General features: G+C 40.1%; 1 protein-coding gene across 1 annotated transcript in view; it reads left to right on the top strand.

The window, feature by feature from the left end:
• The first annotated feature begins 247 nt into the window (after nucleotides 1-247).
• Nucleotides 248-24,049, top strand: part of TOX (thymocyte selection associated high mobility group box) — a 245,074-nt gene continuing 221,272 nt past the window's right edge. Inside the window, exon 1 of the mRNA XM_048507453.1 lies at nucleotides 248-1,083. Coding sequence (XP_048363410.1) covers nucleotides 964-1,083 — 120 coding nt within the window. The 5' untranslated portion in view covers nucleotides 248-963. The remainder of the gene's footprint in view (nucleotides 1,084-24,049) is intronic.

Below are 24,049 nucleotides of genomic sequence, written 5' to 3'. Positions count from 1 at the left end.
TTCCATTCGCGACGGAACTGTCTTTGGTCATTTATTAAGGAGTTACCCTTTGTACATGCTCAACAAATATCTCTGCCAGTACCGACCGCTGTCCAAGGCTGAGCCAAGAAGCTGAAGGGAAGTTTTGGGCTCCGCCAGAGACCTGCGCACGTTCCTCTGACTCCCCTGCTAGTGGTCGGCCTCCCTCCACCCTTTCCATCTCCTGATTCCTGCAGCCGCTTGCTGGGCTGGTATCGCAGTAACTAGCAGGGGATAGGGAACGGGCAGAGTGCTGCTGGAGGCTCGGGCGGCTGGCTGGATGCTACAGCGCCCCCTGTCTGCTTTTCCCCGCTCTCCCGGCCGCCAGCCGCAAATGGCTCTGGACTTGCGGGCTCCTTTGTGTGCAGCACACTCGAAGCAGCGGCGCACGCCGACTCCCCTTCTCTCCACCCTGCAGCCGGCAACGCGGGGCAGCCGTTCCCGATCCCTGCCGCTTTTCGACTCCTCCCGGCAGCTTTTTCTTCTGAGGTGGGGAGCCAGGCATTCGAATTGAATCCCGAAATAAAGGAAAAGAGAAGAGGGGCTGGGAGCGGGTGGGGAAAAAAAGGAGCCAACTCCGCACGGGGAGGCAGCGCGCGAGATCCATGCCCCGCGCTTAGCCGAATCGAGAGTGGCGGTGCAAACAGAACTTGAAGTTACCTGCCCTGCCGTGAGAGAAAGGGGGACGCTTCGGCTGGTTCTCTTGCAGCCATCCGCAGAAGAGACTGGTGCTTTTTGGGAAGACTTTCCTCCCCTTCCTCCCCCCCCCCTTTTCTCTTTTACAAGCCGCACACTGATGTGAGGCGGGGAAGGTGTTTCTTGTCGTCTCCTGAACTCGGGCACCTCCACCTTGTGGGCTCTTTTACCTGTTCCACTCCTCCCTACCCGCTTGAACGTAAACACAAAGAGGGGGCAAGCGTGGAGTTTGCTTGATGTTTTAGTGCAATGGACGTGAGATTTTATTCACCGCCTCCTCCTCCACCGCCGCCGCCTTCATCCCAGTCTACAGCTGATCCTCCTTGCCTGGGACCTTCTCCTTGCTTGGACCCCTACTACTGCAACAAGGTGATTTGTGCGTTTGCTTTTTGTGGGGTGATTATTGTTTTCCTCGAAGGAGGAGGGCTGGAGCTGGATTCAGAGACTCCGGGCTTTGGCAGGTTGCAGACTTGAGAGAAACACTCGAGGAAAGGCAGCGGCGCTGTGGGGGGGTTGGGGGGGGGCGGGGGTAGAGATCTCTTTCCTCTTCGGCGTTATGTTGTAGGCGAGCGATGGCGGGGGGTTGCGGGATGACAACGGGGCAGCCTTTGTGAGCCGTCTGTTGTAGCGGATGGTCTGGCAGTTTCTAAAAGAAAATCTTGGACTGGTCATTGGAGGGCGGAGAGAAATGGGCTTGCTTTCTAGTAGGGATCCGAACCCGAGTTTCTGGCAGGTCCCACGGACGGAGTCGTCTTTCCCAGGAAATGCATGGAGCACAGTCATCCTTGTAGACGAAAGTGTTTTCTAAGCAGTGACTCTGCACGCTTTGGGTGCCTCTGCGGGAGATTTAAATTCCCCCCCCCCCCCCCCGCTTTGGTGTTGCTTTCGGCGACGGATGGGAGTATGACAAAGCATTGCCTTTGCACGCCGGTTCCTGTGTCAGATCTCACCAAAAACTCGCTCTTGAAGAGTTTTGTGGGAGTTTCAAACTGGGAAAGGTAGCTGACAACTTTACTGAAGAGGCAGGGCGGACTTAGTATGTATACAAACGGGGCAGTGCCCCTATAAATCATGCATTAGCACGCTTCAGCAAAACAAGTTTTCTCCATACTCTTGAGAGAAGAGCAAGGGTACAGTACTAGGATAGAGAGTAAAATGCTGTACCTGCCTTGGTTGGGTGCTCTTGCTGATATATGCTGAGGTCTAAAGACATGGGTTATCCTTTTCTCCCATATATCATTTCTGAATTCAACCAGCTGCTAAGTTATGTGCTCTATCTACGTCCTTTCGATGGCTGTTGAGGAATGGCCGGTTTGCCATAGGAAATAAGCAGGAAGTACAAGATTTCAAAAACACAACTTGAAATACACACACACCCTGAGCTGGGAGAAGGGAGCTGTGAGCAAGCACTTTTAGCAAGACTGGCTTTAACTTGGGTGCCTTTTAGGCTTTTGTGTAAGAGCTGGCTCTGGAAATAATGGCGCTGTTACAGACAGCATGTTTTTTGTGCCATGTAAATCCCCAATCTGTGTAATCAGCTCTTGGCAATTTCTTGTTTGAAGGTGGTTTGCTTCACGATTGTAACCTTTGAAAAGTATAAGAAACTGTAGACAGCCAGTGTCATTCTGCAGAACAGCAGTGCACATTGAACAAGAAAAATAACCCTACTGTTATTTGTCTATTGTCTTGTATGTGTTCATGGGGTATTTCAAGCACTCTGGGCATCTGCATCCAAATCTGCTTGGGTTGAGAAGACAAACTGCTGTACTGTTGTTGTTAAACACACACACCGTTGACTTTTCAAGAAATATTTCCAGCATGATCTCATCTGCCAGTTATGATGCATGGGACCGGTTTATATCCCTGAAGAGAACAAGTGTGAAAGAAATGACTTGCAATGTTTTTCTGACTTCTTACATGAAATCAAGGGGCAATATAAAAAGTTAGATTTGGGTATAGTGATAATCTATTGGCCCTTTGCTCAGATCTAACAAAGCCTAAAACAAAGTTTTCTCTTGCATAGAAGAGGGGGGAGAGACTGAAGTTTGAACAGCAGAAATGTGTCTTACATGTGCCAAGATGTTCATGAGCAGTGAATCTTTAAGTACTCAACAACGATTATTATAGAACTGCTTTCACTTTGTGACTTGCTACTATAAAATATAATCTCTTATTATCTTTTATTGTGAATTTGTAAGCTTGCCATACTGAAAAGTAAAGAAGCATTGGGTAGAATTAATGACATAAGTGCCAAAGTGTCTGAAGAGCCATTTGGCAATGAAAACTGGACCAATGCTTATTAATTCCATCAGTGATTTAAAGCTTCAAAAAGAAGGTAATGACTTGAATACACATTTTGCTCATTGTACTCAAGATGGTGAACCAGATTTAATTTAAAAGTTAAATGCTTTGGAAAATCAGAAATTACATTAATATATTAAATCATTTTCCAATTAAGTGCTTTAAATCATTTTGTGTGGGTATTATTCCTGATGGAATAAATTAATTTAGAAGACCTTTCTCCCCCTCTTCGGCCCTTGTTCCCCATCAGTAATTCTTTACTATAAATCCAGCCATATGTGAAGGAACAAACTTTTCTTTGACTATGCTAATAAGGCACTCTATTTAACTTAGTCAGGAGTGATAATAGAGTTCAGAAATGCACAGTTGTAACACTTCTTCTTTTTTAAAAAAATCTGAGGAGTAACATACCAGGAATGTTTCTCACACGACACGTTCTATAAGCAGTGCATGTCTCTGTCAAGCAGTTCTGCAAATGACCATTGATTATAGTAAATGGACTGAGAGTAGCTCTGCTGGCTGGGCCCCTATGAGGCATGTGTTGACTGAACATCTCATTTTCCTACATTCCCTCAGCCCCATCCATCCAGTATGATTAATGTTTTTATGAAGCCATAACTTTATGTGCCCTGTTGTTCCTGATTTTAAAAATGCACCTCACTCTGTCACATCCATGAACTGCTGTGGGAAAACCTTTCCCTCCTAAATGCTGCATCTTCTTTGGCAAATTTGATGGGCACATAGAACTTGAAGTCTATGGATTTTTGTCAAAATAACAGCTGCTCTCCTTCACAATTTACTCTGTATTTTTACTTGAACATGTAGAAAAGCAAACTTCAGTTGTACTTGTTTACATTTCAATTGAAGCACTGTTGAAGTGGGTTTCATTTGTTTCAGAAGAATCCCACTTAAGACTCTGCTATAAATTGCTTTATATCTTTGATTTTTAAATATGTAAATTATTGATAAATAAACATTGTTGCTCAGTCAACATAAGTTTTTATGAGTGATCCAATGGTAAATGCTTTTAAACTACTAATTATATAGTTAACTGTGTCTAGACATTTCTGTAATTTATTAAGGATGTTTCCTAATAATGTTTTTAAACAAAATGTAGTAATATAGAACTGTTTGTTACACTGCCTTTTCAGTGAGCTTTGTTTCTAAAGATAACTGGAATCTCTTCTTTGTAAACTTGAAATAATGATCTTGAATGTTTTCATTGGCTTTTGCCAAGTTTTCCCTTGCAAGGTAATGTGCTTTGTATGTGTTTCATCTGATCATGTTTCTTTTCTGTCTGAACCTCAGAGGGAGAAAAAGTGAAATAACAATGCAAACAATGTTGGTTATGGCAACTGTGTGAGGTATCTTTTATACAAACAGAAAGAATGGATGGTATGCTTCTGTATATAGGTCAGCCTTTGAAATAACATTGTAAAGCTCATAGGCTGGACAACCAGATTTAGACTTGGGGTAATAGGAATCACCTCTGAAATTTATAGCAAAACTACATTCAGGCAGTTTTGGATGATGATGATGATGATGATGATGATGATGATGATGATGATGATGATGATGATGATGATGGCACTTGAGATCCATGGATACTACTATTCCTAGAAACCAATAAGTAGGAGTTGCATGGAGCATGAACATAGCAGTAAAATAACTTCAGCAGTTTTCTGCTAGTTTCATTTCAAACATGTAGTTACACAAATTAGACAGGGCAGTAATAAGTATTGAGAGTAAAAGAACATGATTTTGCAAGTTAGTGTACTTTGTGAACACCGCTGAACTGTTATCTGTGTTTAATATTATTTTGTTTTGCACTGGTAATGACAGGAATTCTGGCTTATGCCAGGAATAAGAGTGTGATTATGACCTTTAGTGCTTTCTGTAGCTAATCTTGCAACATTTTACATGTCCCACCGCCCCAAGATTTGTAGGTTCACAGATAGAAGCGGACAACTTATTTACTTCCTAATAATTATCAGTGTAATAAAAAAATAAAGACAGATGAGAAAGAGAATATAAAATGGGGCTGGGTGAAATGTAACATAGTAGAGCATAGTAAAGGTAATATTTGAAAACTTCTTCGTGACTTTAGTCAAAAAGCCAAAGTATGTCTTTGAGTGTTTAATCTTTTTATACCAGACCGAAAAGTAGACACTATCTGTTCAGCAAGCCTGCTTTGTTTGTGATGTCTGAACAGACTTTTTTTTTGCCCAGAAATAGATGAGTGTAGAATTTGTTTTGTTCATTTCTGTTGACCTGAAATGGTGATTGGATAAAACACATTTTGTGAGTTCATCTAACGGATGATGCAGTGTACTCATATTGATTTGTTGTGTGGGCGTTTTTAGCATGTTTTGGAGCCTTTTAACATACTTTATTGAAGTTAGGAATTGTTTTGGTTGTTCTAGTTTCAGGCTTAAAGGTACTATTGGATTCAAGTATCTCAGGAAAAAGAAGAACTTGTATTTTACAGGATAGAGGAGTCCCAAGTTGATATGACATTTGGAGCCCTTGGTGCCTTGCCTTGAAAATATTGTATCCTGAGGCACCATTGTGTTCTCATAAAGAACAAGCAACCTTTTGCTGAATGGACTTAATATCCTACCATCTTTAAAGGATTATAATTTTTACCTTAATAGGAAGACTATAAAAAGAAATTTTGATGACCACAACATGTAATATAATATTGCAAATCCTGACTGGGAATACAAACCTAGCAAATTAAATGCCATTGATTCCAATAGAGTTTGCTCAGAGGCACGTCTGTTTAGGATTAGGGTTCACATACTTAAACTAGGTGAGAGATCAGAATTCCTGAAACTCTATATTCAAGGACAAGCTAACAGAGCATACTGAAATAAGACTAGAAAAGCTTCTCCATTTTGGCTAGGGTTCTACCACTGTTAATACAGGATAGTCTTGTCTTCTGTTTCACCCTTGCTCTTTTTGTTAAAGCACACAACAGTAGCAATCATTGACAGTTCTCACTGTTTTCTTTTATGAGGATGATATTTGCCTTGCATGGATGTTTTGCCCAAGGAATAGTTTTTCATTAAGAATCTTGACAAACTACAGAAAACGTGGTTCATAATGGAAGTGCCAGTAGATCGTTAATTATAGGCAGTACAACATGTAATTATCTTTAACATGATTGAGATTTTTCTGGCTATAACATTTTGCCCTACAGCATTGGGTTTGAAAATGGGAATGTATTTTCTGCTTAGATACTGGTGGAATGGCAGAAGCAAGAGAAATTGCATTCTGGTTTAGCAGTAGCTAAGGTAAAAATGCGCTCTAGTCTCTTTCTTACATGCAAACACAGAGTATTCTTACACACAAACACGGAGATATTCCCTTGTTGTTCCTTCACAGTATATTTTGTTTGATAATGTCTGCGAATTCATTGAAGTATATAAACCTAGTTTTCTTTTTTAATCGCTGTGTCTCCCTGAGATCTTCACCAGCCATTTTTATTGGGTCATCTGTAGTCTTGAAAGAGGTCCAAACAGCTGACACTTTAAGTCTGATGAATAAAATGTATCCGATTACTTTTACAATAAGGACAAGCAGCCAAAGTGTAGTTCGTTAGTTTGAATTAATATATCAGCGCAGAACTTCTTTTTTCTCATTGATTGTTGGTTCACTTCTGTTGCCTGTATCTTCAGCCCTTTTCTCATTGGTCATCAAAATCTCCCTAATCTTCCTTTAGATTCCTGGATGTTAAAATGTTTAAAATATATTTTTGAAATTTTCACAAATCATATTTGATTTGTGGTGAATTCAGTACTCCAGAGCCTAATGCCAACTTGTCAGCAAACAGATCAAATGTTTAAGTAGCAGATGTATCTTAAAATATCCAGACTTTGAACCCAAGATGTTAGAAAACTATCAGAAAATGAAGACACCATATGTAATTTTTAAACTGTAGTGCTGTTGGTATTTATGGGTCGTTTTTATCCTGAATTAAATATTTGTATGTGATGATGGAAATGTTCTCCAGCATTATGTGTACCAGCCTGAAGCTATACAACTTCAGTGATTGTCTGGAACACTTTTCCTTGGCAAAAAGTCAAGGGACATTTATTATTCCAATAGGATACATTGATCAGGTCAGAAAAGCATCCAGTGACAAAATCAATTGACTTTGGAGGAATGTTAATTCTGGGAGTGGTAAATGGCTGTACTTTGGGGGCATTGTTCTCTGCCATTAGTAAACAATGCCCCAAGAGGGGAAAGTTGTAGAGCCAGTTATCTAAAACAAGTTCAACTGTGCAGGAATTCTTACCCAGTAAAGTTTGTCATGGAACTTAACTTCAGCGGCCTTTTTCCATATTTGCTGGACTCTTTGTTAATCAGATTGTACAGGAGCTACTAACTAGACTGAATGCAGTTCCTTTCTCTTTGCTTAAGCTCCTTCTGCTTTCGTAGAACAGTGGAAAGACCCTGCCTGCATTGCCTTGAAGGATAGCAGGCAGCTTGCCTGCTTGAAGAGGCTGGATTGTCTTATTTTCTTACCACTGTCCTTTATGAATAGCAACAGTTGTGAGTTACGTTTTATGGAAAAGGGATGTTCTGATCTGAGGGTTATCTGAGAAGGAGGTGGGATATGGGTCATTGACCCAAGAAAAAGATGAATTACACAAGAATGGATGTGTGACATGGGATTTATCATTTCACTTTTATGGAATTCTTCTTGTGACAGCAGTGGGTATTGGAATCTTTTGATTATAGTAGGTACTATTGATTCTTTTGATTATAGTAAGGTACTAAATGAAACTGGATATCCCTTCTTTAACTCCGCGTATGAAAGCTTTTTGAGTCCAAGACCAATTGCGGTATTGAACCTCTGAAAGGCCTATACTTCTACCCCATATGGGTGCATGACAGTGGTCACAGCAGAATTGCCATGTGTCATCTTGGAACATCTTAGTGGATATGAAGTTAAAGAAGCATTGGAGTATCTTTACATTCTTTGGACATCCCTAGTGTTAGGCAGAAAACTTCTGAATTGCTAAGGAAGTATGATCAGGATAGCATCAACAAGGATGCCACAACAATATGTTTGTTGGAGTTTTCAACCCCTTTATTTTCTGTCCAGAAGCAATATTTTAACTTTCTTAAAGTCCCAATATATTGTCAGCTTTTCTTTTTAGTCTGGGTAAATGCACTACCTTTGGTAGAAATTATGGGCTGTTGTGCTGGCATCCCTCTAGCCCAGAGATCTTTTTCATGCGGAAGATCAGACATTGAATCATTAACTCATTTTTGTTTAGTTGTGGTTATATACCACTCGAAGGGCTTGTTTTATAACACCTCTTGTTGCCATGTTTCCTGTCTGCTCACATGATTTTCACTTTTTATTTCTCTTGGCTGGTAGCAATAAGAGAATCATACTCTGTAGCTAAATTTATTCTTTCTGCTCTTAAAATTAGGAGCTTGTATGTATAATTTAAACTTGGGGATTGAATTTTCCTCTTTGAATATTTAATAATTTGGGAACGTTTTAAAAATTCATCCATATGCTTTATTCGTTTTATTCATACACATACTTTAACTTCTCAACAGCTGGTGGTTGATTGATTTTTGGGTGCCATATTTTTGTACTTTTCTATATTTTAGTGTATTAACTTTTGTGCTTTATGTCCTATATTATTGATGATGTTTTTCTCTTGTTGTAAATCACCCTGAGTCCTGTTTTGGTAGAGGGAGGGCAGCATATAATTAATTAATTAGTTAATAATTAGCACATAGGCACTCAAATTTCTGAACAGGAGCAGGAACAGGGTTCAATAGCTTTCCCTTAAATGCTGAATTTGCAAAGTTGACCTCCCCTCCCCAAGGCATTCCTTGTCTAAAACCATAAAGAATTTTGTTTATATTTTAACTGTTATATTTTGCAGAAACTGTAAGTTCTATTCCAAAATTTTTACAAAGAAATAAAGTGAAAGGTGCTTTATATGTCCCTATAATCCAAGAATAATCTATTTTAAATCTTGTATTATCTACTCTTTGGCTCATTCCGCACATGCAGAATATTGTACTTTCAAACTTTTTTCAATGCTCTTTGAAGCTGTGCGGAATGGCAAAATCCACTTGCAAACAGTTGTGAAGGTGGTTTGAAAACGCATTATTTTGCGTGTGCAGAAGGGGCCTTTGTTTCTTGTTACAGTGCCTATGATCCACAAATAAAAGCAAGAACACCTGTTAACTCTTAATAGTTATGGCAGAATTAGCTGTGTTATGAGTAGGGTTATCACCTCTGAGTTGGAAATTTCATAGAGATTTGGGGATGGAGCCTTGGGAGGCCAGGGTTTGGGAGGAACCTAGGGTATATTCCATAAACTCCACCCTCCAATGCAGCCATTTTCTCCAGACAAACTGATTTGGGTAGTTGTACTAAATCAGTGGTTCTCAACTTTCCTAATGCCACGACCCTTTAATACAGTTCCTCATGTTGTGGTGACCCCCAACACTAACATTTATCCATTTTACAGATGGAGAACACTGATGCAGAGAGTCTTAGGCGACCCCAGTGAAAGGGTCATTCGACCCCCAAAGGGGTTGCGACCCACAAGTTGAGAACTGCTGTACTAAATTGTAATTCTGGGAGATCTTCTGGCCCCACCTTAAAGTTGACAGTTCTAGTTGTGAGACTGAGTATGACTCTTGCTAAAGAAGTTCCTTTCTGTTATGTTCCACTAGTCCAAATTTTTTTTTTGCATGATTCACAGTAACCAGCACCAGGTGTTTCATTCAGAAACTGGTCACCACTGGCTGTAATCTATCATTTGTCTGCACGAACAAGTCTGCATGTCTATAAATCTTCTCATTTGTTACTGTTTCATATTAATACTACTAAATGAATGTATTTCCCTTGTCAACGGCTTCTGTTTAATACAGGTAAATTACAAGCATTTGGTTTACACCAGTTGTGTTTCTCTCTGTCTAGAAACAAAATAAATGGTCATCACTTCTGCACTGTTGTTCCTATTTGCCTGCTCTATCGAATTGTAACTTGTTGCTATATTTTACTTTTGTACTTCACTAAACTTACTTGGAAGGCTAGGACTCTTCTACTTTGGGATCGTTGTCATTCTTGCCACAGGGGGAAAAAATGAATCTGCTGATTCCCAAGTTTAAACTGTGAATTCATTTCAAAATTAGCACAAAGTAATTTTTCATGGCAAAAGTTTTCAGTATAACAGTGGTCCTGCAAATAAGAATTAAATTAAAAGATACATACTATGTGTATGCTCAAGTAGTAATGCTAGCAAAAGAAAGAAAGAGAATAATTCTGAAATGACAAGAACTTTCCACGAAAGTACATTTTTCATTTGGCAAGTACAGTAATTAAAATTAGTCATAGAAAGCTACAGATAGTAGAGTTTAATATCATAGTTAATGATTTATTTTATGTTAATGACTTTTTTTGCTGAGGCATTAAAGACTGCTCATAATGGCCTCTCAGTGCTGTGTTCAGTTGTAGGGATAATGGGATAATCTTGTCCAAATTATGATTTTTGAAGTAAATTATGCTGTTATTTTTCAAGTTAACAAAATTTACTGCAATACTAATCTTTCAAGATCTGCTTGTATCCTTAATGGAAATGTGTTTAAAAACATCAGGTTCCTTACTGATTAACCAGGTCAGTTAATTATGATAGAAATGTTTGATTTTATGTTTAGTTTTATATTCTGGAAATTAATATTCATGGAGCAGAAGTCTTAAATGTGGTATTATAGTCTGTGCTTCATTCATAGACGTTCTAACAGATTGCTTAAGCAGACAGTTTGGGGAAACAATTGCCTTATTAGAAATTTCTAACCCACAACTGGCTTACCAGTAGTGAAACCTTTTAATTTTTGCCTTGGGAAGTTTGCTTTAAAAATATCATTTGATAATTGCATATAACTAACATTATATTTCACTAACAGATAATTTGCCTACTGAAGTTTGCATAATGTGCTAATCATGTCTAGTGGTTAATAAAGGCCTCCTATCTCACTCCCCTGATGGCTATAAAAGCCTATTATGCTTGTGGCAGCAGTTCAGGTACAGCTGCTGCTGTGTTAATAATGCATCATTGTCCCGCTAATAAACACAGGAAAGGTCAGCACCTCCAAGCACCTCCAACACCTATTTTCTTTCCAAAATATTTATTAACACCTTAAAAGCATATCTATTCATTTTTGTTAGTTGTACATGAGTTAATGACACTTCTAGATTCTTGTGTTCCAGAGCTTTTGACACCCTAGTTGTACTGGGGAGAGATTCATGTGTGATGCAGTTAATCTTTTACTTCTGTGCTCCTTTGTGCTTGTTTGTTTAGCAAACCGTGTTATGTGAATATTGGCCGGTATATGATAAGAGTTGATAAGAGTTAACTTGTGCCACTGTTTGGTATGAGGGCTCAGCTTTGCCTTGATTCATTTAAGATCACAGGACAAAAAGGCCCTCTACACTATTTAGACCATGGAGGCTTGTTGTAATCATGATTAAAAATGGAGAGAAACTAATTTGTATATGCAGACACCAGTAGGCTTTGAATGGGGTTCTTGCATCTGCAGATGCAGTATGTTTTCATTAGGTTTCAACTTGGTACAGTACACTATATGCCAGTAATCTGTTTATTGCTCACATATTCCCTTTTGGCAGGGATTGCTCTGTTCATAAAGGCTTTATAAAATATACTTTCTCCAAACAAAGAGGATTCACATGGGATTTCCATTTTGCCAAGGAAACATGCAAATCAATAGGCCAGCACTTATCTGCATTGAAATTAGATATGCTGTAATTTATGGGCATAGCAGTGTTTTTATCTTCCTTTTTCCTATAGCCTAACATTCTTTAAGGTAACCCTAGTTATGTCCTTGGAGAAGAGCAAATGGAACAAAATCTCATTTTCATATAATGCATTACTGTTTTATGTTTTCTGTTACTCATTTTGATACCTCTTGCATTTACACCCCCTCCCATTTCAGTTGGAAACAAATGTTCAGAGAACAGAGAAATGTAACATTGTTTCTATCATCAAGAGAAATGAGAAAAGCCTGCCTAACTGAAGGAGTTTTATTTGTGCCATACAGGGACACAACAGTTCATTTGTCATGCTTTAAATATATAATACAGACAATAAAATATGTACAGGCACAGTTGTGATATATGTAGCGTCTGGCCCCATTGCTATTGTTCATGGTCTCTACGGTTGTCATACATTGTTCTTTGCACATCATACCCTTACAGAAGAATTTGACACAATTTCTGCCTTTCAGTGCTGCAGCGTTTTCATTGCACAATATACATGAGTTTGACAGGGTGTGTTGAGGACAACTCTGGCAAGCAATTGATATTTTGAAGTGGCAAGCATTTCAGCAGCTGCTTGCTTGTGAAAAAGGAATGATAAGATATACTGCATTGTTAGTTTCAGGCAAAGCATTAAGGTTTAAGCTCTATAAAAATGTACACATTCGTCAGTGGTGAAGCAAGCCTTTTATGTTTTTTAGAGCTTAGCTCCCTGGCTGATGTGAACTAGAATGACATTGGTTTAATGGTCAGTAAATGAATAGGAGTACTTTGAATTTGAACTGCTGCCAATTTTGCACCAACAAAGAGACTGACAAAAGAGAGATTTTTTTTGTGAAATGCAAAGCACAAGAAATGTTTTCAGGAGAGGGAAGGGAGAAGAGTAGGGAAAACTTCAAAAGGGAATAATTTTAAGGCAGTGTTTTAATAAATGATAGATACAATTTAACAATTTCATATGACTCGATGATTCTCGACCTGAGCTAGTCCAATTAATGTTCTACAAAACCTGTTGGGTGTCTCCTCAGTCTTTAGAATATACTTCTATGGAATTTACAGAGTATGTGTTCCTAAATACCATACTGTGCCCTGAAGGGCTGTTGGTGGAACATTAGAGTTCCCAACTATCTCTCCCTCTCTGGTAGTGTGAAAATGTAGTTTAATCAGTTGTGGCACTTTTAGTACATAATGTTCATTAGCAAGGCAATTTGTCATGACTGCTAATAGTCAGGATGCATCTGGTCTCCTTCTCAGTCAGTTACTGTAAAAGGTAAAGTAGCAAATATTTCAATTTCAGAAGTTAACTTTTGCCAAATTGAAATCAATGGGTAACATCTTCAATATACTGGCAGCAGATTGACAAGCAAATATTATTTATTTATTTATTATTTATTTATTTATTAATTGGGTTTATAAACCGCCCTCCCCCGAAGGGCTCAGGGCGGTGAACAAATTAGATAGAGCACAGCATTAAATTAGATACAATAAATATGTATTTAGCCCTGATTTTTATAGATGTATTTCCATAAAACAAATGGGCAGAGAAATCCTGAGGTGTGTGCGAGATATGGTGGCCAACCATGGCATAACTATGGTGCCATTAGTCTGTTTCCTGAAGGGTTTGTTCAGGAGGCAGCTGGCAGGAAAGAAGCCTCAGTAACTTGCCTCCAGTGGCTGCATCTGAGTCAGCATGACCAGCAAGTGTGCTGTAGTTGAAGGGTTCCTTGGAGGTGTTGTAGCAAGGTGGCAGGACCATGATAACAGAACAGCCAGAACCAGTCAGGGACCACCCGGCATAGAGACCAATTCAATTGTTAATCAGAGCCGAAGGGCAGAGAGGGACGTGACCCACTCCCCACTGAAGATGTTGAGTTCAACCTGTGCATGGGCTTGCCTCAGCTGCTGGGACTCTGTGCATGGGCTTGCCTCAGCCCTGGGACTCTGTGATGCCCAGTGTTTGCAGTATGGCTGCTCTGGCTTTCCACCGCTTGCCTCATGAGGGTCAAGGCATGGAGGTCATAATGTCAGGCAAAATGGTCTTGGTATGAGGAAAGAGAGAGCAAATACTCCAGTGTAAGAGTCGGTTGGTTGCCTATGGCTGTTCAGACCCTCCCCAGATTACTTGATAAAATTGTTGAAGGAAAGCATTCTTTGATTGGATATTAAACAGAAACTGTGAGTTATGGGTGTGGTGTTATCTGCATACTGAAATATTTTAGACAGATACTTACACATTCTCAAAATTTAAAATGCTTTCAACATGCAGTACTTGTATAATAATAGCATTGTGTATATAATCTACTACCCAACAGCTTCTAATTGGATAGCTTTGCTGGTTGTACAAGTTTGTATGAATTATGAAAACTATTTTATTTCTTTCCAGCATGAACCAATGTGATAAAAATATAATTAGAAAAACATTCTCTACCCTAAGTAAACTATCTTGTAATCATTGTTTGAAAAGCGAAAGGTTAACTTGTTTCTGTTAGACCTTTTCTCCTCTTATAGAGATAATTCATGCAGCAGAAAAGCTCTATTTCACATTCTTTCTTTTAATAAAAATGATTTTTTCAGACACTGAATCCAATCTTGATAAAAATTGTTTCTGCTGATAACAAAACTGTTATTGTTTAACTTCTCATTTGGCAGTTAGTTTGTACGCTTGACTGAATGTTGTCAAAAAGACTTTTCTCTTGAGTAACAGGCTTGTAGGAATGTGAATGGAGTTTTTAATTGTATATCATGTCTGCATATTAGATTAAGTGGATTCACTGACTCTCTCTCTCTCTGTCTCTCTCTTTCACATTTTTACAGGTCAGCCATACCAAAAATATTTTAAAATATAAGCTAATCACATTTTTCTTAAAAATTCAGTTGCTTAGAATAACTTTCAGATTGTATACTGTATTTAAAACAATCCACTATAATCATAAGGCTTCATTTTCATTGTAAATAGAGAATACTACAATGTAATAGATTACCACACTACTTACAAAGCTAGTTTAGAAATATAAAGCTCACAGAACATAAAGCCTACTGCCATTGAGTAACTGTGATTTCAGGGCACTGATTGGTAAATCAGTTAAAGCAGATCAATTTGAACAGGGGTACATCATTGGCATAGTACAAAGAGTGCAAGATTAGCATAGCTGTCTTTCTAAAGTCATCACAAAATCTACACCACATCATCTTAACTCACTGGTATACTATGAAGCTTTGGATGATGAAGAGGGAACTTAAACAACTGTTTTGAGTGGGGTAGCGTACTCATGGCAAGACTGCAAGAGCATCATGTAGGGCGATTATGAAAGCCTATGTGATTTCAGTGAAGGCCACAAAAAAGAAATATTTGATTACCTCCGTCACATCCACTAGCTTGCATCCATTCAGTGGGATCTCAAAATGTTAGTGGTTTGGCAATTGGCTGTGGAGCTTTTGCAAAACTATTTTGCAGATAAAGTCTTATAGCTCCACCATTGTGAAGAGAATAACCATTTACTTGTATATTGCGATGACTAAAGAGACTCCATTTTGATTGCTGAAAACAAAAATCTTGTTTTCTGTCTATCCTGTTTTTCACATAGCTTAGAAGCAGGTGTTTGTAGATAGACAGGCTGAACCACCATCAAGGGTAGATTCCTCATTATGTGCCTTGAAACATCTCCAATTATTTTCAGCTGGATCCAACCAATCAGCTAAAGCCCTAACTGAAAGATTCAAAAGGGCAGGGTAACTTACTCACCTTCCAGAGAATTTTCACTCACTTGATACCTGATTGGTTAATTGGTAATTATTTGGAGTGACCCGCTTATGCCATAAATTAATCTTATCAGAGTTAGGAGCCATCTTTCCTTTGTTTATTGTCTACTTCACCTCTACTTTCCTCGAAGAACTTTGCTTATGCACAACGGAGTTCTATATTTTATAGCCCATTTTTTTTAGTACTTTGCTTGAAGAACTCTGCTTATGCACTGAGGGCTTCTACTATATTTTATAGCCAGTAGTAAGTAAATGTAGTTTATTGTTTTATTGTGTATCTAGAAATGTACCTTATGATTTTGTGTTCACTGCTTGTTTTATAAAGCTATTATTTTACAACTTTTCTTTAAATAAGAGATATAAACTTTTTGCTTTGTGTTTGAGTATTGTTCAGAACCCAGGACTTGGCATTGCTACCACCCCAAAGGTGTGAACAGGTCTTTGACCACCATGACCTCCCTGTCAATATTAATACAGTGAGTGAAGTGAAAGTCTCTTGGCTATCATCAGATCCCTAGATGGACATTTTCAGCCAGCTCTAATGGGCCAATGTTTTCAGAATTCTGGCTGATGTGAAGCCCACCACCTTCCTCCCCATTGTAGCTATTTGAGGCCAGCACTGACAAGATGGGAGACCTTCAGGTAAACATCATCAATCTATCTCTGAGTTCAGGGTTATTTCCAGAGAAGTTGAAGGAGGCAGTCGTAAGATGACTCTTGAAAAAAAAAAGTATTTGAATCTATGTGATACGTTTTACTGCCCAGTAGTGAACCTTTTGTTTCTGGGTAAGGTAGTTGAGAGTATGATAGCAAAATAGTTCCACGTTTTTCTACAGGATACTTCAGCTCTAGATCTGTTCCCATCCAGCCTCCAGCCTGGTCATGGGATGGAGACTGTGCTGGTTGCCCTCACAGACGATCTCTGGAGGCAGCTGGGAAGGTCAGTGCTACTGTTGTTATTAGACATTACAGAGAGTATAACATGATTGATATTAATATTTTGACCACTGCCTCACTGTTTCTGGAGTATGTAAGACAGATCTCATTTTTCAAGGGTCAGGGACAGAGGGTAGCATTGGGAGAGAGAGTGTCACCACAATGCCCATTGGTGTGTGGAATGCCTCAGGGGGTGATTATCTCCTCAATATTATTTAACATTTACATGCAACCCCTTGCCCAGCTGGTGTGGAGTTTGGGTTAGGGTTAGGGTCCAGGTCACAAATACAGCTAGAGTAGCTTTTTGCAATCTCCACTAGGCTAAGCAGCTGGTATCCTCCCTGTCTCATTCCAGCATAGCCACAGTGATTCATGTGACAATCACCTCCATATTAAATTATTGTAACACTCTAAGCAGAACTATTACTAAATTTTCTCTGGAATCTTTAGCTGGTCCAAAATGCAGCAGAGAGAGTTCTTACAGGAATGTCTTTAAAATCACACATTCAGTCTGTGTTTTGCTAGCTGCACTGGTTACCAGTTGAGCACTAGATAAAGTTCAAGGTTTTGGTCTTAACCTTTAAAGCCCTAATCAGGCTAGGACTGCAGGATTGTCTCTGATGTAACCTCCAAAGAGTGTTACATTCTACTGATAGTAATCTGCTGGTTGTCCCTGGCTCTGGAAGTGTCCAGTTGTCCTCAACAAGATCCAGAACTTTTTTGCTATGGCCCTGGCCTTGGAACTCAGCTGATATGTGAGATCTGTGGGATTTAGTTCTGTTCAGCAGGACTTGTAAGATGAAGATATTTGACCAGGCCCATGGTTGAGGAGCAACAGTTACATCATTGCTGACCTTCCTACCCTTCCTGATCAGTTTTTTTTTTTATATATTTATGTTTCGTTCGTATTGAATTTATTTGGGTGGCTGCTGTTAGTTTTTCAGGCTGTGTGGCCATGGTCTAGTAGTTTTTGTTCCTCACCTTTCACACGCATGTATGGCTAGCATCTTCAGAGGCATGTTACAGTAAGAATTTGTTTCTGTGGCACAGAAACACATTGCATTATGACATGCCTCTGAAGATGCTAGCCATATATGTGGGTGAAAGTTGAGGAGCAAAAACCACCACATCATGGCCACACAGCCCAGAAAACCTACAACAGCCAGTTGATTCTGACTGTGAATGTCTTTGACAATACATTGGTTTGGTGAGTTGGCCTTGATCTTGCATTAATTCCCTCCTCCTGGATCAGTCAACCAGATAGTTGTAAGATGTTGTAACAATAGATGCCAAAGATTATTTACATTGAATGGAATATCAGTCCAATAAAACAAAACAAAATATAATCTTGAATGAAAATTGAGTTGGTTTATACACTTATCTGGGAATAAGTCCCATTATGCACAATGGAACTTAGTTCTGAGTATATGTAAATTAGTACATACGAGTAGCTTGAGATGTTAAAAATTGTGTTAGGAGCAGAAAGCTAAAATAATTTATAGTCTTCTGGTAAAATGTCTTTAGTTGTGGAGCCATCACAATTGTCTTGCATGGGAAAAGATATTAATGTTCTGCTTGGGTTGCTATAAAGAAGCTTGGTATCTAGAAGTAGGAGTTATTTATACTTGCTTTTTCACCATCTCGAGTCAAAATATCTAATAACTATTTAACATTCTATTTAAATAACTATTTAACATTTAAATAACTATTTAACATTTAACAAATAACTATTTAACATTCATGTAGTTCTAGAAGGGTGGTAATTGTAGCACATTCAATTGAGATAGTTTATCGGGTCTACCTTTTATACTGTTCTATTCTGTCTGCATTTTATACATGGTAGCCCTAGACTGCATCCTTCAGGCTTGCCAACTCTTGGAAGACCAGGACCTGTCCACCACAAGACCAGGAATATTGGGGTCAATGGGTAGAGCTCAGTGGGGTCATGACATAGAACTCATGTGCCCAGCGGGCAGAACCAATAGAAAATGCTAATTAATCTAGTGTGCCAGATTTTTTTCTCTCTCCATCTTTTTAAAAAATCTGAGGTAACATCAGAAGAGAAAATGAAGCAGAAACGGCAGTCAAAGACAACTGCAGTGTTTAAAGAAGGTGCTTCTGAGGTACTGGAAAACCTCTATGAAAATGGAGGTAAAAACCTTGGTTACAAGTCTAGTGTTGCAATAGTGTTGAAGGTACAATGCAGCAAATTCCTTTACCCTAAAAGATAATGAAACAGTTGAAGTTGGTGCCTGTTTATCTCAGGGTAAATTCCATTACAGGATCCACATCTAGATGTTTCTCTTGAACTGCAAACTACAGGTTGCCCCCTTCCATCAAATCAAAATTCTAACTGTAAGGTGTTGTTCTGATCTAGAATCTTTATTTATAGGCAAGGGAATAAACTTGTAAAAAAGTTGGGAAAAAGTGGTAGGTTGGAAGGAGAGAAGGAAACAGGAAAGAAGGAGAAGCTGTAAAGGATTTCAAGGAAGGGAAAGAACGAAAGAGAGGAAAATTATATGCTTCCAGTATGTCCTTGCAAGCTCCCTGCTTGTATATCTAATTCACTATGTGGGCTCATTTGTGGATAATTAAATCCAGATACTGGGAGCATAAACAGAAATACCACATCTTCCTAGAAACTGAAAGCCCCAGGTTTGTAGAATATTCTGAAATCTACAAAATACTTTGGGAGTTAGACCTCCCAAACGATCAAAGAAGTTCCTATATCTTTTAGAAATAGATGCCCTCTGAATTTTCAGTGGTTATTGTGGCAACCATAATAATCTTGCAGGCCTTCAAGCCTTAGGCCGTTTCCGCAAGGCCGCCATGCACCCCCACGCCGCCAAGAGTTCTGCCGGGCGCGTATTAGCCTGTTAGCCGCGCTGGCGTCGCGAGTAGACCAAGCAGAGGCCCCGCAGGAGAGGCGACTCGCGATGGAGCCGCCTCTTCGGCCCCACCGTCATGGCCTGCTGGCGTGGAAGCCCCATTATGCTGCCCCTCCCACCCCTGGAGGTCGGAGGACGGTGTCAGGGCGGGCTTCCACGGCCAGCAGGCGATGACGTGACTGCCTCGAGAAATGAAGCGGCGAATCTTCCCAACAACAACCCTTTAAAGGGTTGTTGTTTAGCGGCCTGGCAGCCTGGGGGGGGGGGGGCGGGGAAAGCGCCAGTCAGGTCGCCGCTGCGTTGCAGCAGCGGCGCTGTGGAACGGCGGCCTGGGGTTTCGCCAGACCATCGTTTTCGTTTTTGGGCCGTGCGGAAACGGCCTTAGTTTCTGTCAGTAAAAGGCAGAGGGAAAAAGCAGGACCACCCCAGCTCCCCTTCCTCTTGTCCTGGAAGGAGAACTTATCAGTACCAGTAATCACCAAGTGATTCACTGCTGTGCAAATTGCACAACTACCTAGGCTCATCAGCAGCCACCTGGAGACTCACTACTATTTAATAGCAGCCATGGCATGAAAATCAGTGTGGTGAAGTGGTAAAATTGGCCATAGTGGCAGGGGCTGATGGGAATTTTAGTCCATGAACATCTGGAGAGCCGCAGGTTGCAGACCCCTGGACTAAGATCTGGGAGACTCAGATTCAAATCCCCACTCTGTCATTAATAAGTGGCCTTGGACTACTCACTGCACAGGATTGTTATGAGAATAAATGGGAAGAGAGGAGGGAAATTATAAGTTCTTTGGATTTTTGTTGGGAAGAAAAGAAGGTATCTATGAATTAAATGATTAAGGCTGAAAATATGGGACAGGAATAGTTGGTGGGTGTGAAGGAGAGATGATGGTAGGGAAAGTGGAGGATATGGGAGCTGTGATGAGAAGAGAAAGGAATTAGTATGGAGAGGGTAACAGCTCTCATAATGGATTCCCTATTTGTATCATATATTTACCATTTGTAGGTTACCTGAGCGATTTAGGATTATCAAGGTTTTAGGTAAGTTTTTAGAAACTGTCCTTGCATAGGTCTGCTAAGATTTTAGAAGTCTTCTCTACTGATGGGAAAAGGTGAAATACACTTTTTAAAAAATCTGGCAAACACTTATAATTAACATTGCCTATAATAATTCTAGGCACCCACTGTTTTCTTAACATGAACTGTCAGATTATGGTAGCCCATCATAATAGTGTAAGAAACTGAAAAACATCCATGTAGCTCTTGCTATGTCTTAAATTATGCTGTTTGCATGGAACCGCTCCCAGCTGTCAGCAGTTCTTCCTCCATTCTCATGTCTTAGTTTTATCACCGTGTATTTTAAATTGAATCTAGCGCCAATAAAATGGTTTATTCTCTTTAGTTTTAAATTTTTAATATGTTTCAGTATTTATAATGGCTGTAAATGGCATGTGCATGTGTTTAGAGTTATATGTCAGTGAAGAAATGAAATCATTTTCATGTTGAAAGAAAAACAAGAGTGTGTTTAGTACAGCAGGTACCCTTTGCATGTTTTCAATCTACATCTCTAAATTAGGTGTCACTTCTGCAGAATTTTTCCAACTGCTGTACTCTAAAATTGCCTTTTGTATTCAGGGTAACTAATTTATGAGTCACTCCAAACTGATGGTGATACAGCTACATTTTATGTATTGTGCTGCAGGTGATGTCCACTTTTGTTTATATGGAAACCCAGTCTGTTGCTGAGATAGACAGAATAATTCAGAAATGTACTTGAATGTAGTAACAGTTGCACAGTCTATGTTTAATATTGTTTTAATACTGATATCTCGGTCTTTTTTTTTTACTATTGCTTGGGATTTTGGAAAAAAATTACAGTTACTTTTTTTGATGTTATAGACAGACCATGTCAAGTTATTGGCTCATTACAAAGTATCATTACAGTATCATTACAAAGTGGGGATTTGAACTTGCATCTTCTAGATCATAGTCCAGCCCTCTAACCACTACACTGCTGGATATCTCAGATGTCCTTGGCTTTCATGTAAATATTAGTGTAGTTGAGCTCCCAGTTTGTTAGCACAGTGATGCAACTGACACCATTTGTGCTAAACTGTAGTTTGTTTTCCTGCATTCAGGAAGCTGTAATGTCTAACACTCTGGCCCCTTCCGCACGGGCGGAATATGGCGCCCTGGGGACGGCAAAAACGCCGTCCCCAGGAGCCATTTGCACAGGGGCACAGCTGCTGCGCAGCTGCGCCGCCCTCGCTCTGCCCGAGCGGTGCGAAGCCGCCTCGTTTTCCGACCTTGCTTTCGGTAAATGGCGGCTTGGAGCCACTGCCATGCGAATGGCAGCGGCTCCAAGGCGCCCTCCCCCTCTCCTCTCCATTGTTCACCTACCGTGTCTGTGGCCGTCCGGCACGTCGCCGAGGCCTGGGGACATGTCCCTTGCGCTATGACGCCGGAGCAGTCGCGCAGGGCAGGGGGGCATGTCCCCAGGCCTCGGCGACACGCCGGACAGCCACGGACAGGGCGGTCAGCTGGGCGACGGCGTTCCGCGGCACTGTCTTCCCGGCTGTTTCTGGGACCGTTTGTGCGAACGGTTCCAGGGGAGTTGGGTCGACGTGGAATACGCTGGCCCAAGCCCGATCGGCGCCGTGCGGAAACGGCCTCAGAAAAGCCCATACTATACCCTTTTCAGGATAACGATGACAGGAGGTTTGTGAATTCATCCACCATTTCTGATCTGTCTTGGTTCTGGAATGCTCTGCTTGGCCTACCAGTTATGTCCCTGAGGCACTAGAACCCAAACAGAGCATTCTAGAACAAATAAAATCCAGGAAATGGTGGATGAATTCACAAATCTCCTGTCATCTTTATCCGGAAAAGAACAGATACAAGAATAGAAAACAACCAGTAGGAGGGACACAGGTGGTGGTAGGTGGCAGCCATGATAGCTTCCATTTCCACATTTGGATGAAATATAATTCAGATTACCATATGCCTATTGCCCAAGATGCCATGTTCAGGTTTGCCTCTGGAAAGACCATGGTGTGTAGATATTTTGTCTAATCAAATAGAATAGTGTTTATGTTCTTAATGCAAGGATACCAGAGATTAAATTCCCTTAGTTCACTCCCAACCTGTAAATTCTACCTACCGAAGTCATGATTGTTTTTAGTGAGTCAGAATCTTCTTCAACTTCTGAATTACTTGAATCTACCTGACACCTCTCAACTAGTCGAAATGTTACATTTTTATTCTTCTGTTTTAAGAAATGTTTTTGGACACATTGCCATGTTATACATTTTATGTATGTTGACAGACATCATTTCTTTAAAATTCTGCAAACTGGCAGTTGAAAACATGGTGGACAATATTGCAAAATTATAGAAATGCTCAGTAAATTTGCTTTTTGCAAAAGGTAAAATAAATAGGAAAACTAATAAAATAATCTTCCTAATGCTCGTGTTATTTCTACAAAATTGCTAAAAATGTTGTACAATATTTGTTGCTGAGTTTGAAGACTGATTATCTGAATCAATATAATGATTAATTTATGTAGTATTAAAGTCAGTGATCACTTAGCATAGGGCTAAACTGACAAGCAATGCTAATCTTAAAACTGTTGTATTTTTTAAAAAATCTATTTCCAACCTGCAGTTAATTTGCAGTCCAAGTAACTGAAGGCTTCAAGCTCAGAGACCAAAGAACTTGTGCATTCTTCTGCAACTTCTGGATCAGTCAGAGCTGGCTGAAGAGCTCATTCCTTGCTGTGACCTTAAGCACCATGACCCTATACCTTTTGCAAGCATTGAGAGTTTAATGTGGTGTAGTAGTTAGGAGAGGTGGACTCTAAACTGGAGAATTGTATTTGATTCCCCATCCCTCTACATGAGTGATGGACTCTAATGTAGTGAATTAAGTTTGTTTTCCCTGCTCTTCTACATGAAGACTGTTGGGTGACCTTGGCCCAGTCACAGTTCTCTCAGAACTTTCTCAGCCCTACCTACCTTACAAGTTGTGCTCATTAAGTCAGTGATACTTGAGCCTGCTTTTTCACATGCCACCTGCAGCTCTTCAGAGCATCATTCCCCAATGTGGTACCCACATTCATGGTCCAAGAAACTTGGCCAGATCAGTGCTTGGTAGGTCTGGGAGTTGACAGGTGGTTTGCATCTTGAAACAGCTACTGCTGAAGGGTTGATTTTCTGCAAGCCTCTTGGAGCTGCATGCCTTGTGTGATGAATGGAAGTAAATAGCCCATGTTCTCCAATACCCGTCATCAAGGACACGCACACACACACACATTTATGCATACCTTATATACTCGCGTATAAGTCTACTTTTTCAGCACATTTTTTGGCTGAAAACCCCCCCCTCGACTTATATGCTAGTGAACGGGTGGCGAGCAGGTGGGGGGGGGAGTGGGTGGTGAGCAAAAAAAGGCTGGGAGCTGAGGGTGTTTTTCTGCACCTGCTCCCTGCTATGTAGACAGCTCCCAGGTAAGCCTTGGACTGTTGCTTCACTGCACTACAGGTGGCTAGCAGCTTCATTCACAGTGAATATTCAGTGAGTAGGTGTGAATAGTAAATATTAAATTTATACGTTACATAATTTTTGTTCT

The sequence above is a fragment of the Sphaerodactylus townsendi genome, linkage group LG09, assembly GCF_021028975.2.
Source record: "Sphaerodactylus townsendi isolate TG3544 linkage group LG09, MPM_Stown_v2.3, whole genome shotgun sequence".
Taxonomy (NCBI): domain Eukaryota; kingdom Metazoa; phylum Chordata; class Lepidosauria; order Squamata; family Sphaerodactylidae; genus Sphaerodactylus; species Sphaerodactylus townsendi.
This window is presented reverse-complemented; position numbering and strand designations above follow the sequence as displayed.